Below are 17,805 nucleotides of genomic sequence, written 5' to 3'. Positions count from 1 at the left end.
GAAGGTTACATAACCAGGGGCCACATGCTATTTGAAAGCAAATGTCTCTGCACGGGAACACATTATTTGAAATCAAAAATTACTAAAGAGTGTAAAGAGAACAAAAAGAGTAGTAGTGATAAAACTAGCCTTAGCATGCCATGTCTGAGTTTTTTAAAAGTGTAGACTAAAATACAGGTTTCTCTGCCTTCATAATTAGATGTATTAAAAGACTTAATCTTTTAAAGTGCTAAGTGTCCCATCACTCCTGTGAATAAATGATATGTTAGAACTAAAGGAACATTGTCCATTTTCTGATGAAATAGCAGCACTGGTTGTTCAGGGCATGGTCACAGACCAGACAGTTAAGATTTCTCAGTATCTTGGTAAGTTGCAATTGTCTCAGCTGCAAAGCAAAATTGAAGTGTTATGTTCAGAAGCATTGTGGGTTTAATGGAAAGTAAGACTTTTAGTTAATATTTTTTGTATAAAAACATAGGTGGAAAAGGAGACAACAGAGGATGCTGTGTTACATGATTGCTGTCCCGGCTCTGCTTAGTCACAGAGCTGATTTGATGAAGCTACTTTGTGCAAAAATGCACCAGTCAGGAAAGAAAATTAGTACGTTCAAATGCAAGATGGAAGCTGTTTCTTTGGGTGAAAAATCTAGATGCTTGATGCTGGTTCAGCTTACACTTAGTGTGACAGCTTCAGCTGTGCTTAGTGCTGTACCTGTGTGTTACAGTATGATGACTGCTGAGCACCTCTGGAACGCATTTTGGAGGAACATATGTGTAGCATCAAAACGAGGTGACTCATTGATGTGACATTACGTGCAAACACAGGAAACCTATTATAAAACACTCTGTTCTCCTTTCCTGTCTGGTAGATATATAGGCTTGTCATATATGAGTGTGTATATATATTTCTTTTCCATTCCAGTACTCGTGAGAGCCTGGCATCCAACACTTCAAGTATTGTTGAAAGCAACAGACGTCAGAACCCCGCTCTGAGCCCTGCACATGGAGGTGCAGGCCCAACGTTCAACTTCCGAGCCACTGCAGACCCACCCACAAGTGAAGCTGAGAAACTGCAGAAACCTGCTAACTGCCTGCAAGCTTCTGTCACTAGTGTCTGATAGTCATCCTGCCTCAGATCGTCTGTCTCGTCCTATACAGCAAAGTTTACGACACTGGGACTGATGTTTACATCTTTGGGGAAAAATAAAACAAACATCTCAACCACAGTTTTAGTGTTTACTTAAACTGTGCTGCTATGTAGACTAGGGGCAACAAAGAAATCTTTATTTCGAGGTATTGCTTTTCACATTTGCGGCTCCGTAGCAACAGAATAGCAGTAGGGATAATATGTACACTTTTTGCTTCACTTAATTGTAACTGAGCACATATATGAAAGTCTAGACACTGTAAGTGTAATCTGCATTTTCAATGTCCATGCAGTTGCCAAGTTCATTTAAAAAAATGCCACAGATGTGTGATGCCCCTGGTCAGAAGCTAAACTCTGCTGCAGAGTTGATAGTTTTTTACTTCAAAAACTGAGCCACTGCTGAAAGTAACCAGCCAGGATCACCATGAGGAAAAACAATGCCAAACATGACAAGTGATGACCTCAGCTCTGTCTGTGAATTATTAATACTAATCAGTCATTTTCACTGTGCATTTTTGTGACACAATTTTACAAATACCTGTTTAAGCGAGTAAAGGGAGGTTTGGGTTTTGTTTTGATTTGCTTTTTGCTAAGTATGGAGGGTGGGATGGGAGGTGGCTGCTTCTTTCGTTTCAAAAGTATGAGAGATGTTTACTTAATGAGACTTGCTACCTGACCTTCCATAGTCATCAGTGAGGAGGTGGGCCTTTGCGTAGGGGGGGGGAGTGGGGAGGGAAGGGAAAGATATAACTGTCATGGAGCCACAGTGTGGAGTGACACAAAATATATCAAGTGTCTTCAGAATAATTCACATATTTTCAAAAGATAATCTAATCCTTGTGTCACTTCTGGTATTGCAACTTGCCATTAATATAAGAATCAGGATAACTAATTTCTTGGAACAAAAATATCCTTTATGATATAAATGACAAGTATGGCCTGAAGAATTGATTTCTTTCTAGTGGAAGGACATAAATCTATTTTATGTAGCTTATTAAATAGAGTGCCTAAATTAGGCTATTAAAAATAGCATACAGTGTAGTGATTATCAGAGAACAAAATTTAGAGAATTATAAACTTCTGGCCTTTTTATTCAGTGGATGTTATTTGCAATTTAGCATTTTATGGACATGTCTGGTTTCTAGAAATTAAATGTGTCCACTTGGTTTGCAGTAGAAATCTAAGTCCTGTAGGCACAGTACATCCTAATTGCTCTCCCTAGACTGTTACTCCAACGTAATTAGTACCATTCTAATTACTGCAGAGTAAATTCTACAGATAGTTAAACTCCAAGAGTAATTTTTAGGTATAGGGTCACATTCTGCTCTGTTACTCATGCAACCTGGTAGTGCAACGAACTGACTTTTTTATCAGAACAGACAAACTGGTGAAAGAATAACAAAGATACTAAAATGTGCATCAGCCAAAATTGTTTCATATAAAAGGGATGTTTACCCTATCTAGCTCTTGTAGAACACGAGTGTGAAACCCAACTGTACATATTAAAATCCAGTATTTTCATCAGGTTCTGGTGACGTGTATTACTCTGTATACAAAGTCATTTGAGCTTCACTTATGTTCTCTATTGTCATCAGAAGTCTTTACTGAAGATTCAGCCTTATGTTACACCGTTGGATATAGTTCATTTACTTATAAAACAACTCTCTAACTCTGGACACAATCAGTTTCCAGTTCTGTCAAGAACACCCAGTCAATGCACAGGTCTGTTTTCATTGATTTCAGTGTATAATTTCCATTTCATAGGAGCAATAAGACCTTTCAGTGCACATAAAGGAAATTATTGTGCTTTTGGTTGGTTATCAAAGTCACTTGGCCTTTAGCCTTCTGCCTTATCATACCTTCCAAGATGTGCTCTAATTACCATATAATGCTTTGCATGACGCATCTTATTATTCAGTCTGTAACTCCAGCCGTACTTATTCCATGCAGACTGTAGAGTCAGAATTTTTGTGGGGAATTGTCATATACTATGCAGTGGCTGACTGTGATTTTGTTTCTGAGGTGAGCTCTGACATCAGTAGTATGTATCAAATCAGTAAATAAAAATGTCGAACCGACAAAATTTACAGTGATGATCTGAAGTACTAACAGCAGTATTAAAATGTGAAGAGCAAAAAACAGATTTCACCTTTGGAGAAATAATTGTTTGTCATAAGCTAATCAGAATTTATGCAGGCAGCTGGTTGTACAGAAGACATCATTCCAACAAAATGCGATAGTACATACCTATGAACTGTATAGTATGTTATTTCCTAAAGTTCCCAGAGACCAGCAAACAACATAAATGTCATATTAATGTTGACATGGCATTGTACCAATATTAATGTGACTCTTGAAATATGGAATGTAAACAGAAGTTTCAAATAGAAACGTTCTAATCTTGATTTATTTTTTTTTCCTTTTAAAATCAACAATGGAATATAAGGAAATTCCATCTTGAGGTTCTTGTAACAAAACCACGAGAGTGGAGCTTGAGTGCTTTATGTCGCCCTAATCCTTTGATGAAATCATAGCCTTGTATTATGTGGTTGCTTATCTATCATTCTTCTAATGTATCAATTTAAAGGTTTACAGAGTTAGATTAGGTTGAATCTGTATTGTGTTCAACTGTAAAGGGTCAACACAAATCTGTCGGCATTTTGCACACTTAATATGTATTATTATAATACAACATGTTACTTTTGTGGTAATTTTTTTTACACATATAACTACCTCCATGAATTTGATGAGATGCAGCAACATGAAAAGTGTATTGTACAGAGCAAGGTTAAAAACTTTGAAGCATTAGGTCATGGCGTTCTCTTGTGTGTCAATGCTTGCATATGAAGTCATCATGTTTCCATTGCCACGATTTCCTTCTACAGTGTTAAAAAGATGGCTTTCAGATGAGTCACTTAAAGACTTTGACAAGGCTGCATAATTGGGATAGAAGTGAAAGGGAGGCTGAAACCTTCCATCCTCTCCCCAGTTACTGCTAAATTTCTGCCTGGTAGAACTTGAAAATGTATTTGTAATTTAGAAAATTAGAAACATCTACAGTCTGTGAAATATGATTGACAGTTTGGGGTTTAACAGAAGACACTGTGGGTATTTTCTTGGCAGCCTTCAGATACTTTGGGCCCTACTCTGCCTCCATCTTTGTCAACATTAGTACGTTATGGTTTCTCTGAACTGGCAAGGGTGTTAAAACAGCTCTTCCTTTAATGATATGCACTCTAGTCTCTAGATTGTGTGCATCTAAAACATTTGCTCCTATAGAAATTACCAAGAGCCTTTAATTGACTTTGCTGGGAGCAGTATGAGGGTCCCTACTCAAGGTATGTGCCTGTTGTTCGAAGAACATGGGCAAGTTTCCAAGAAGAATTAAGCTGACTTGGAAAAGTAGCCAGCTGCAACAAGCCACCTTTCAAGAGGGAAGAAAGAAAGATTTTTCCAAAAACCAAAGGAAGAAAGTGGCAGTTGAACCTAAGCAGATCACATTTATATACAAATCCCGATTTATGAACACTTTTCAGCAAACCTAGTACCATTATCCCGGTGCAAATTAATATACAATCATCAATTGAGCTAATTTTGCCATTTTAAGTATTTCAGTTAAAAATTAGAAGAAGTCATTATCCATTTGGCTCCATGCACCACTGTAAAATGACTGTTATATGCGAAACAACGTTCACTCAACTTTGAAAAGTAAAAATGTATTGGAAAACAAACATTTTAATGAAAACCGTGGCCTAAGTGTTTGCCAGCAGTAGTCATTTTTAGAAAAGAGAACAAGCAAACCAGTATCCAGAGGCCATCATAAACACAGATAATACTTTGCACTTAAATCACACCTTTTTGCCTGAGGGCCTCGAAGCACTTGACATGGTACCAGCTAACCCTTGTGAGCCTGTGAAGTAGGCAGAGTTCACTGACCCTGCATTTTGTCCAGGCCCATTGGAAAAAAGTTAAGGCTAAGAGTCTGCAGACTAATTTATTAACTGGTTGCTTTCTTAAAGTTACTGGAGTAAGTTTAATAGTTAACCAAAGTGTTCCATGTTTATACTCCGAAATCATTCTTTTGATGCATTCACTTTGTTTAAGAGAGAAACTGCTTTACAGCCCTGCAGACACTCTTGGATTAGCAGTGCCAAAACCAAGTTTTCAGTCATACAAGTACTGCCAGTAGTGGTTTTAGAAACAGTTATGTTAATTAGAAATCTGTTTTTCAAATACATTTTGCAGTGCTTTTCCCAACACAATTGTTCAAATTGTTGTGCTGAGAAAGCAAATAGCACTCCTAATCTGTCCTACCCACAGTTTACAATTCTCTTTCCTCTTCTGAAGAAAACTGTACAGTATTAGAGAGAAAAGTTCTATTTTTTACAAAATTCTTTTAAAAAAAAAAGGTATATATCTAAAATGTTCCCCCCAGCATAAGTAAAGTGCATCGTTCCTGCATGAGAGGCATGCAGTGGACCCACCAAAAGCCAAGCTGGTGCTAGAAGAAAACGGGACTATCACACTTTATAGCGGCGCTCTAAATGTTAGTTTCAGATATGTGAGTGTAAATCTGGCTTAACTCCCCTGATCTCCCGCGGATCTGAGAGAGATGGGAATGGGTCGTTAACTCCATTGAAGCTCAGTTCTGAGCTGAGGGTTTCCGTGTTCCTCCCCCCGCCCCAAGACACTAAATGCAGAGAAGGAGCAGAAGGCCACGCACACGCACCTGGCTCTGGAAAGGCAGCCTGGGCTGAATCCCTGCTGAAACGCACAGCCACCCAGCCGGGATGCCGTGACAGCCGCCACGTGTTCCCCACCTCGGAAGGGTGATTTCCCATGTGGTGCACTGCCCTCGAGTTGTATAGCGGTTAGAGCCACCCGAAGGATACCCACCCAGAAGTATGAAAGGGCCCTTGGAGTAATTGGCACAGATGTTACTTTTATATGTGGAGGAGATTTAAGTTTAAAGGGATCATAATTCTGCAGGTAATTTTCTGTGAGTGACTGAATGTGGCTGTTGCATTAGGTTTAAATGAGTTAATAAATGCAAGTGGGACTTACTGTATGTTAGAAGGGAGTTTTGCAGCCAAGACTGCCTTGTATAAATGTGTTTGCACTGAAAAAAAAAATTTAAAAAATTACTTGGTCTCTGGTTGCTGTAAAGGTCATCCAAGATGGATGTTCTGTTTATATTGTATAGTATTTCATATGAAATAATTGCAGTTCATGAAATGTCTTCCCTAACGTTACTGATTTATAACAGCACATTTGTAACATGGTTTTTATTGTGTCAGTGTACCATATTGTAAATGATGATTACTTGTCATGCTTAGTATAATAATTTAAAGGAAAAAAAGGACAGGGATTTTTGTAAGTCTATATTTGAAAGTCCCTCCATATGGTAATATTGTGTTCATGTTGTTTATGTAGTGTTGTGTGAAATATCCATTTTGGATTGTGTTACTTTTTAAGATATTAAATAACATTTGGTTATATGTTCTAAGTGGATTCTTTGCACTCATCGGTGTTTCTAGGATATACTTACATTTCATTTAGAGAATATACTTACATTTCCATTTAATATGCTGTTTCGCTCCTTCACTTAGAAACCTTGCACAACAAACCAGAAATCTCAGAAAACGAAGGGACATAACAACTTGCTGTGTTCTCCTACACTTTATAAAAGCTCTCTGGGCCATTAAATAAGAGTGCAAGGGAGAAAATTCATCAATTTGAAACATACTGGTTTGGACTGGACATGAAGGTGACAGGTGCGGGGGGAGTGGGATCTCCACTGAATGCATGAGTGCACAGTTGAGATGCACCCGAGCTCCAGGAAATGAGAAGTCCATTGCTGCTAAGAGCAACAGGTGTCAAGTCCCTCTTTTCCTCTCCTCTCCATCCTCATGAGCCAAAAGAGGACCTGGTGCATACAGCCAAGAGAAAGGGCTCTAACAAGGAGATTTTTTCACATTATTCAAAAAAAGCTGATGGGAAAGGCCCAAGTGGGCATTGTAACATGCAGGTGCCATTTTTCCACTCTCTGTCACCACCTGAAAAAAGGTTTTGAGGAGGTTTAGGGTTCAGGAGATTTACCAGAGTTGTGCCACAAGAACTGCTGTTTGCCAAGGTCAGCTATGAGTATTTACAACATTTACAAGATAAACAAAGGAGCATCTGTTGTAAGAAGGTGCTGTCATAAGCACCTTGTCTTGTCACCTGCCAGTGGCACATACTACTACCATGCTGTCTGTGGTCTTTGCTGGTTCCCCTTCATCCATCTGCTTCCTTTGTAATCCATCTCCATGAAATTGTGCATTTTGAATTACAAGGGGGAAAAAAGTCAAAGCCAGGCAGGGTTTGGCTAGGGCTTTATGCTAGCAGTGTCCTAGTGCCTTGCACAGGCAAAGTCAGTTTTGCATGTTGGTCAGAATTAGACTTTCACAGCCTTTTCAGTATAGCTGGAGAAGTTTGCAAGCCCTATTTCCCCCTCACAGAGAGCTTTGGTTTTGTTTCTGTCCTTACAGTGCTCTTGTATTAGGCTGATCAAAAAGTATGATTGTCCAAAGTCACCTCACTTTTCATCACACTTTGCGCTTTAAAACTTTTTTGGAAGGCTGGCTTGAATTCTCTTTATGCCTGCTCTGCTGGCAGGTAAACTGAAGATCTTCAGCAAATGACATCTTTTTGGTGAAACATGGCCTATAACATTTGGAAAATGTCTAGGGCTGTTGCTTGGCAGAAGTACTCTCTTGGTTTTAGATCATGCCTTTCTGCTGATAACACTGAGTAAATTTCCATCCCTCTGTATCTACTCTATAAGATAACATTTTTGAAAGATCTCTCCAGTTTTTTCTTCCATCAGCCTCTCAACTGTTTCTTTAGTTGTTTTTCTCACAACTTATTTTCTATAATGTCCTTCTTCCAATGAATCCCTTTGTCTTCTGGTCCTTTTTGACATTTATTCTCCTTCAGGTTGGGTTTTTTTTTTTACATGTTACTTGAGATGAGATGCTCTCTGCCCCTTTTCTCATTCTCCCCTCTCAAAATGTCATCCTAATTCTATAGTATCTTTTCCCACTTTTCTAATACTTACCCTTTTTCACTGTGCCTGCTCATCAGAAGGACCTCAGAGAAAAAAAGGTGCTCAGCTGCTTCAGGATAGGTGCTCCTGTCAGCACTTCCCTTCAAGCCATGCTGTTGCAGGCTTTCAATTTTAAAAAAGTTTGGGAATGTAAATATGCCCCCATTTTTTGTCCTTTTGTGTTTTCTTCCTACTTTTTGACTGCTGCTTCTGCTTTTTTGACTATGTCTGTGCTTTGAGGGCTCAAAGAGGAGACCCATAACCCTAAACAGCACTGGAACAACAGTCACATTTGTCTTCCTCAGGGCACCAAGCAAGGCCCCAGATAAATGCTTAGGAAAGTGATTCCTCCAGCTGTGCTTCACAGAACAGCTGTGAGGAAAATGGCCTCTACTTAACCAGCCTTTCCTAAACTGCAGGGAGGTAGCCCACAGCTCTGACACTTCAGTTGACTATAGCTGATATTTGAAGGGAGAAGGGTTTTGTAGCAGTACAAGATGCTGGGACTTCGATAGCTGCCTGTGTTTTTGTGTGGAGATGGCTAAGCTTGCATTTATAAGCAAATTCCTTCTGTGCCTGTAGGTCCTCATGTTTAGCAAAGTATTTTTAGCACAGCTGTCACAGAAGTGATGAATAGGGACTGGGAATGGGAAATCCCAAGTACTTTTTTTTAGCATCCGTTGTTTTTAGTCTTTCATCCTAATAAGCACATAAAACCTAACCCTGTTCTGCCAGCTATGTGAAAATAAGCAAACAGTAAATGAATCTACCAGCATGTTTGTGCGTACACTGAGATAGTTATGTACTCTGCCTGATTGCTTGATTGCTTAAGGAAACTCGAACCCTTTTGTTTTGAGTTCTCTCCATTTTTCTCCTCTTGTCCCTCTGCTTGACGCTGGTAAGATTAACTAGTAAGTGCTAAAGAGGGTCAATCCTGCAGGAAGCTGCAAAAGTAGCAGCTTCCAATGTGTTCAGTAGTGCGCTGGTACCGAGAGGACAAGCAGGAGCCAGGTCTCTCCCATGGATGTAGGCTTTTCCTCATGCGGCAGTTAAAAGGTACACCAGCACTGGCACTTCAGCTCCAAGCAGGACTGTGCTCCAGCAAGGGCTGTCCTGATTGCCCGTGCTCACTGTGCTGCAGTTCCAATTGCAGTCAGCAGTCTCGGCACAGAGGGGCTGCAGGACTTGCTGATAAAACTTCTGTGCCAGAGGATGCACATCAGGAGCACAGCCACAGCACTGCAGCCCTTTTGGGTCTTACTACCTCGGTTTTTGGAAAATGAGGACCTAGGTAATTAACTTTACAGGGCAGCTTGTTGCATCAGAGGAGTTTGAATGCAAACCCCATCCCATGACCCACGTACATGGAAGCTGCCTTCACTATGTCTCCACCATGCACATCACTACGCATATACCACTGGGCACTGACTGCCAGGAGCAGCCATCAAGCTTGCAAACTTGATGACTCAGGAGTGCAGACCTCTAGGCCAGGTGAGTTAGGATTGTGGGTGGTGACTGGGACAAGGACAGCAGAGAGGGGCACTTGTCTTTCTGGCTATGGCAGGTGAATGCTGCCCCTGCCTCCACAGCGAGCCCCCTCTTCCCTCAGCACTGCTGTTCCTTGCAGCCCAGTAGCCAGTAGCCTTGAACCAAATCCCCAGTCTCAGCTTCCTGTTGAGCTGTGGGGCTCCAGCCCCTTGCTGCTGTTCACCCCAGCATGGGGAGGCCATGGTGGGGGAGAGGCTCTTCTCTGTCCAGTTTCGTGCGTGCCTCTGGCTGAGGCCCAAAATGAACATGTCAGAGAAGTGCTATTTAGCATCCAGCTGCAGCAATTTAACATGATTCTGTGGGACACAAGCTAGTGATGACTTTCAGATACTTGTAACTGGTCCAGCTGTAACCGTCATCTAAGGCATGACCCTGGCAGAGCTTCTCAGTAAAAGAGCAACCACCTTTTTTTTCTCCTTTTTTTTTTTTTAACCTAGACAATGCAGTATATTTTTTTCTTTTCTTCTGAAGGAGTGCTGAGACTTCCCAGGGAACTTTGGGTTGAGGCAGAGGTCAAATGAAATCTGTGGCAGAAGCATCACAGGAGGCACCATGAGGAGGAGAGACGCAGAAGCCACTTTGTCCATCATGGTGCAAACACACAAGGCCACCCTGGTGACCAGCCCCAAGGAACAGAGGTGCTAGACTCCAATTGGAACACTTGTCCTTGCCCCGTAGAGGAGAAGGACACATCCTCCAAAGTAGAACAGGAAACCCAAAAAGCTCCTCAGCTCTGTTGTTGTTCTGCTGTCCCTTAGCTCCTGCATCTGGCAGGCTGACAGCTCCATGGGAGCCCTTCCTGGCAGCATGTGCTGTACTAGTTTCCCATCTTCTCCTCCCTACTTATTTCTGAAGAAAGTAATTTTATCTTCTAACCATAGTGTTTTATTTGTAAGTACTCACCAGTGGACCCTAGAGATTTATTATTAATTCATGATGAAGAAACTCAAGAGTCCCCAGACCTAAGACAGACAATGTATTTATTGTTCCTCCTTAAAGATAGACGCTTTGCCTTTGCGGTTTTATTATTATCTATAATCCAGTATGGAGAGACAGTATCTCTCATGCTTTGCTGTTAGACAGCAGATAACAGTTTCACCAAATCACAGTTCATATAAGAAATAAAAAAGTGAGAAATCCACTTATTTTTTGCAGACAGAAATAAGAAAATAAAACCACAGAAAACTAAAACCTTACAGAATGACAAACAGCTTTGAAAAACTTTCATTGAATTTAAAACATTCGCCTGGACATGAGCAAACTTTCCTTGATCCAGAAACTTGTAAAAGAGTATTACCTTAAAATATTTAGACCACTGCAGATTTCTGAACTGTTTGTCTTTATGAAAATTAGTTTCTTGGGATGTTGCTGAGGACAAAGTTGCCTTTTTTGGCACTGTTAGTGTGGGTTAGTAGTGGGTCATCAGGTCCAGTCAGTTGAAACCACCAGCTTCAGTCTCAAGGCAGAGCAAAGCAACTGAGTTAGTCCCACATCAGGCTAAAAACAAAGACTATTGGCATTTATTTTTTTGGTTAAAAAAAAAGAAGACTGTAATCTCTGGACTATACAAACATGTAGTGTGTGAATTCTGTGTCTCATGACTGCTGCCTTGTGCCATGGATAATGCAGTCAGTGGTGCAACCCTGGCATGGGTCTCCACGAACATACTGGTCAGCAGGCAACCATCTTCTGCCCAGATTTTCTCCAAACTGCTATCTTTGCAATTCGAGGGGAAGAGAAGGAGGGTGGATACCTTTCATCAGAATGAGAAAAAGGGAATTGGAGTATAAGGGCTTAAAAACTCAAGAGATTTCACCAAAAAAAAGAGGAAAACGCAAAGGCAGAGGAATGTGAGGCTGCACTTCAGTAGCTGGGGAGTCATAGTTGGGACCAGCAGCTGGAGAAGAAAGATGTCAATTCAAGACAGAAGAAAAAACCTTTACATTATATGGAGGCTGAAGGATCCTGGGCTCCCAAAAGTCAGCTGAGGCAGGGAATGTGCCTGCCTTCATGGTTTATACAAACCTAAAATAAATAGCAACTGATACTGGAATGTTCTGACATATGTCTGTAGTTGTACTGTAAGGATGTGGTGTCCCTGAGCAATGTCCAGCCAGGAGGCAGGAGACAGGAGGCAGTGCAGCCACTGAGGGCAGCAGGGGCTGGGTTACCTGAAGGTGCCCCATTCACAGGCAGAGTGGGGTCATGGAAAAAGGGGTAGAGAGAGATCCCAGCAGGGCCACCTGGCAGTGCTGCCATGGGGATCCTCCTCCCTGCTGCCCAAGTGCAATGGCCCTCCTTACTCCTGGTTAGCTCCTGGTCTGAAGAACAACATGCCATGCTTCACCCACTAGGTAGGAACTAGCCACATCTTGCAAAACTGGTGAGATGCTCAGCACTCATGGAGATATTTCCCTCTACTCAGGCAGCCCCCTAAAACACAAGTTGTAATTGCTTGTCTCAACATATCAGCCTTCCCCCTTCCTGGGTGTGCAGGAGGTTTCTGCTCCTGAAGGTTTGGTCATCCTTAAGGCACCCATATTTGTCTTGGAATAAAAACTCCTTTTTTTCCCCTCCATTCCTATCATACATGCAATATCTTGCAATTTCTTCCCTTGTGAAGGCTGCAGAGCACTTCCAAGTATATTTTGCATCCTAAAAAACATCTTCTCTCTCCATCAGGAGAAGGTCTGTGATGTATTGCAGATATTTGCACGTGGCAGCTGTCTCCATAGAACAGATTACAGAAGGAAGATGGATGGGCAACCAACAATTGCCTCTCCTCTTGCCAGTTCTCAGAGGCAGGGAAGTTTTAGTACTGGCTCTGTTTGCCACACTAATATATGAAACCATTTGAACATCACTCGGAGGCATCTCCATTTCTAACTGTGATTGTCATGGAGAACTGGAAGGGGACACGGAACAGTTTCAGATTATTATGTAAGATTCATCTTATATCTTGTCTTTTTTTACCTGCTGCCAGTTCCAAATTAGCCTGTTCCTGTCCATTCAAACAGAAGAAAAGCACTGGCAGAGATTGTCTTGGCCCTATGGCTGCTGTTTGTGTGCTCAGTATAGCCTCCGGTGGTGTTAGTGGCTCTCTCTGGTTGCCTCCTTTCTTCTACCCTTGCAGGATTTTTGGCAAGGACTGTGTTTTGAGGCGGGGTTTGTTACCAGCCAGCTGAGGCCCTCCTCCCTGGCCGAGACCCTGGATGCTGAACTCATTATAAAATAATTTATTCAGTCTTAGGATGCGTTTTTCATATGAAAGCTCTTAGGCCAAAGAGAGTCTTGTGCTGCAATGACTACCTGTACTCAGGTACAGAAGTACTGTGAATGGCTATTTCCCCACAGTGAAGCTGCCTGTCTGCCTTATTATTTGAAATTCTGTCTAGGATGGCATTGTTAGGTCTGTCACGACCCATGCTGGTGACAAGCAGCAAGGCTAGTGGTGGGGGATGAACACAGAAAAAGAGCTCCTTTTACATAGAAAATTTCCTGTGCTTCGTCAACACTGTGCTGAAAATAGGGCCAATGAAAATAAGATATTTTTTAAAGAAAAGTGGCTTAAATACTCAGCTTCACAGAGACAGGCAAGCAGCTGAGCAGCTCTTCACTAGAGATATTTTTTTTAGAGGTTGAAACTGGTAAAGACCTTGTCCACTCTGCCATGTTATCAGCAGCCTCAAATGAAATGCTGTTTTGCTCAGCTTCCTGGAAGGGTGCCAAAGCTTAACATTAGTGGGAACAATCCTTTTCTTGGGGACAAGGGGGAAAAAAACCCAAAAAAGTCATCTAGATCAGTCTGTGCTGACAGCTATTTCTGAGAAGTAGTCCATACAATTCACAACGAGAAAGATTTGTATCAGCAAATTACTTTGGAAGAACAGACTTTGAAGAGGCAAATGGGACCAGTCCTCCAACCTGCACTTTGGTAGAAGGTAGTTTCTACAAAATGCTGTCCTGGTGATACCTCACACCCACTGGATGTGTGGAGAGAGGCAGGGTAGGAGGAAATGTGGGAGTAACAGCACTGAGAAATGTCATGACAATCATGGTGGCATCCTTTTCCAAATGGGTTGAGGAGCTCTGGCTTGTACTGATTCATTGTTTGCATGGCACTATTTTTAAATCTGCTCACAGTTCCTAAATGGAAACCGTAATGGCAAATTACAAATCCCTCGTAATTGGTCATGTGTCTGAATTATTTTATGTATTTTCAGTGGGAAAAATAACCATTTCCTTGACTTATTTAGAGCTGTGAACACTGGAGACGGTGGACTGATCAGGAACAATGAAGCACTGTATGTGACACCTGGCTGGATATTGCCTGCTGGATTGGAGCACACTTAGCTCTCATTGGAGCTGATTTGGGAAAATCTACCCCTGATCTCAGCTCCTTGTGTTTTCTGTCACAGGGCATTGCAGACATTTTCAGAGGTGCCCAGGCCATCTGCTCCAGACATCCACGACTGCAGCTATCCCCTTGGCACCATGGGAAGCCATGTGATACACGGAACAGCAGCTCCTGCAGCTCTTGGGGTCCTTCAATGAGTATTTCATTTGGAGCCTGTCTGCAGAAGGCATGGGGCAGCTCCTGAGGGCAGTGGAAACACATGGCTGTCACTGCTTAGCCCATCCCACATGACAAGGCACTTCACCTTCCATGGAGCAACCCCCTTCGAAGAGCAGGTCATGTTTCAATCACCTAAGCTCTTACACCATTAATTCTTCCATCCTCCTACTCTGTATCCATTTCCTAAGCTGCTCTAGCTGTCACATCTGCACACTTGCCAGCTGGTTTCCCACTTTTAATTGCCCTCAGAGGGCTTCTCCAGGAGCCACACCTGCTTTTGTGTGTGTCTAAATTTGTCACTGTCCAAACTGGAGCAGCAAGCATTTAAAATTCAGCCTCTATGAGTGTGTTGTATTTCTTCAAATGCGTGATTAATTGCTAGGCCTTTTCAGGCTGCATTCAGCTATTTCTGCATAAAACATAGTCTGTCTTTTGCTGGAAAGCTCCCCACATCATGGATATTAAATATCGTCTTGTCAGTGGGACTTGGGTTTGTTCATCCCATTTGTTCTTGCGGAAAAAGGTAAGAAACAAAAAGAAAGTTTATTCTGTTTAGAGGAGGGAAAATAGTTATTTTTCTTTCCTAAAACTGTTCATGTAAGGAAACATTTGAGATTAGGGCTGGAGAGGATGTTCCAGGTTATCCCACCCAGTCCCTGCAGTAGTGTAAGCAAGCAGGTTGTATAATCCAGCTCTTAAACTGCTTGAACTCCACCTTAAAAAATATTAAGTGTTTGGTTTTGGGGTTTTTTTTTGTCCTCTTTCATGGCTGCTATGGGAATGCTGCTTTAAAATCTTAGTTTTAAGCCCAAAATTATTTCTGTGTTATATCTGTACTTGGAGAAGCCCTCCACGGCTGGGCAAGGGGTGCTTTCCCTCTCTTTTACAGCATCTTCTCAGTCGAGGCATCCGTGAGGTGTGGGATGTGTTCAATGGGGTTATGCCTCTCCTACCCCACATGGGTTACCCTTCTGCCACCCGCTGGATCCTTGTGGATGATTAATGAGATGAAAACCACCTTGCTGCCTGCTCTGGCAAACACAGAAAAAATCTTGCACCCCAAAACTCCACCAATATGGAGGACATGGAAAGAATATTAAGAGAGTGAGATTTACAGGTGGATGGATGGATGGATGGATGGGTGGATGGTTGGTTACATAGTCAGGCAAATACACATTTTCAAAAAATTCATTTTGAATTTGTCAGAGCCTCCTTCTGCCCAGGAACGATGTAGAGGGTGGGAGGCACCTCTCAGAAATCAGAAGCAGATCCTCCTGAGTCACTTTGTATGGTTCTGGGCTGCAGGGGTAAAACTAATCTGAATAGGGGACCATGTAACAGTGAAGGCAAATGTAGTGGTTGTTCTAGTAATGTAGGATGAGCAGCATGTGGGACCACTGAAAAAAGGCTAAAACTGCCTGTTATGGACGCATGGCTCAGTTATATACATTTACATGGCCAGGAGCCCTTGCAGGGAGGGAGCCCGGTGTGAGCAGCAGGTCAGCTCGGTGTTCAACAGGGATTGTGGATGATCCCCTGTGAGCCCTACCTGCACTTTGCAGGGTGCTCAAGAGCTGTCAGTACCCACTCCTGCAACCACAGAAAATTGGTCATGTAGGAGATGCCCACATGGTTCCAGCAAAGGATGCTGACATTTTGGGGCTGGCTGCCTGCAACTTCTTGGTGAGGGACACAGGAACATCTCCTGTGCATGCACTGGTGCCCCTTGCTTCTGAAGACTGCTGCAATCCTGATATTTAAATGCCTCATTTGCTGTAACTAAGGGAGGAACAAAATGAGCTCTCCAAAGCTCAGCTAAGTCCTGATCTGTGCTGGTGTGGGAGGTGGGCACTGCATCTTCCCCATCTCAACCCACTCTCCTCATCCCTCCTCACCATTTCTTTGCTGCCTGTGACTGCTTTATTCAGTTCCTCTGTGCTGACAAAGACTCAGAGTCCTCATTGAGGCACTGCTGGGACACCTGACCTGAGGATGCTGCATTCAACCTTGCGCCAAGCTGCAAGTGATTACGAGTAACAAAGCAAGAGCTCCGTCACTTACCCTTGCTGCCCTCTACTCCCTGCTTTTATGTACATATTTTGTTTCCCACTGGTGAGATCAGGCTTTAACGACAACATAGGCAGCTCGAGGTGCAGCCCAAGTCCTGACAGTGGGGAGTAGATCCAGGTAGTTCCTCTCACGGGTCATTAAGGGCCACGTATACGCATGGGTCTTGCCGAGCCCTCTCATCCTCCTGTGGAAACGAGGGCAGGAGGAGACGGGAGGTTTGCTCAGGTTGCTACATGGAGGCAGTGGGTTTGGGGCACTGCCCGAGGAGGAATCGGCCATAGAGCAAAGGGCAACAGAGAGAGTCAAAGGGGAGAAAGAGGAAAAGCTGCGATGAGACACACAGAATGAAGGAAAAGTCCCGATCCTTCCTCCCCTTGTTAAAATAGAGATTACTTTTATCCCACACCCGCGGTTTGCGGGTCAGCCGGCAGGGGTCGGGGCTGCTCCGTCCGGGCCGGGCAGAGCCCGCCGCCCTTGGGGGCTGCACCCTCGCAGCCTTCGCCCTGCAGGGGGCAAGGGAGGCCGTAAAAGCAGCGTGTGAGGAGATCTGTGTCTAGTTCTGGGATCCTCAGCACAAGAGAGAGACATGGAGCTCCTGGAGCAGGTCCAGTGGAGGGCGACAAAGTTGGTCAAGGGACTGGAGCAACTCTCTTACACGGAAAGGCTGAGGGAGCTGGGCCTGTTCAGCCTCGAGAAGAGATGACTAAGAGGGGACCTCATCAATGTCTATAAGTATCTGAAGGGAAGATATCAAGAGGATGGATCCAGGCTCTTCTTGGTGGTGCCAAGCAATAGGAAAAGAGGCAATGGGCAGAAACTGATGCACAGGAAGCTCCACCTGAACATGAGGAGGAACTTCTTTACTGTGCAGGGAACTGAGCACTGGAACAGGTTGCCCAGAGAGGTTATGGAGTCTCCCTCACTGGAGATGTTCAAGAATGATCTGGACACAATCCTGTGCCACATGCTCTGGGATGACCCTGCTTGAGCAGGGAGGTTGGACCACATGATCCACTGTGGTCCCTTCCAACCTGACCCATTCTGTGGATCCGTGATCTCCACTCCCAGGGCCTGTCAGGCCTTTCCCCCCACCCGCCGCCACCTGTCCCCAGCCTGCCAAGCTGATGGAGCACATACGGGTGTTCCAGGGCTGCTGCTGGTGGGTGTCTTCCACCCTGGAGTGTATCTTCAGACCCCACAGGTAGCAAGTTCTGGCCAGCCAGGGCAGTAGCAGTGGCCTTGGTGCAGTGTGCGGCTGCAGCAAAGCATTCCCTGCATCCTGGGCAGCCTTCAGGTAGATGCCTGGCTGGGGTAGGGAGAGACCAGGACAGGCCTGCTGGCAGCTCATGGTGGCTTCCAGATGAAATTGGCCTGGCAG

General features: G+C 43.4%; 1 protein-coding gene across 8 annotated transcripts in view; it reads left to right on the top strand.

The window, feature by feature from the left end:
* STOX2 (storkhead box 2) overlaps window positions 1–14,833 on the top strand; it is a 155,441-nt gene extending 140,608 nt beyond the window's left edge. For 7 of the 8 annotated variants that reach the window (XM_027735387.2, XM_039388742.1, XM_039388741.1 and 4 more), the window contains one exon: window positions 922–6,652. In XM_027735387.2, coding sequence (XP_027591188.1) covers window positions 922–1,117 — 196 coding nt within the window. In that variant the 3' untranslated portion in view covers window positions 1,118–6,652. Of the gene's footprint in view, window positions 1–921; window positions 6,653–14,199 lie in introns of those variants that run through there. The other variant, XM_039388739.1, reaches the window with a different exon arrangement.
* The last annotated feature ends 2,972 nt before the right edge of the window (window positions 14,834–17,805 follow it).

The sequence above is a fragment of the Pipra filicauda genome, unplaced genomic scaffold (assembly GCF_003945595.2).
Source record: "Pipra filicauda isolate LSUMZ 115617 unplaced genomic scaffold, ASM394559v2 scaffold67_size6003252_pilon, whole genome shotgun sequence".
NCBI lineage: Eukaryota > Metazoa > Chordata > Aves > Passeriformes > Pipridae > Pipra > Pipra filicauda.
Note: the sequence above shows the minus strand (reverse complement) of the source record. Positions and strands in the feature narration are given on the sequence as shown.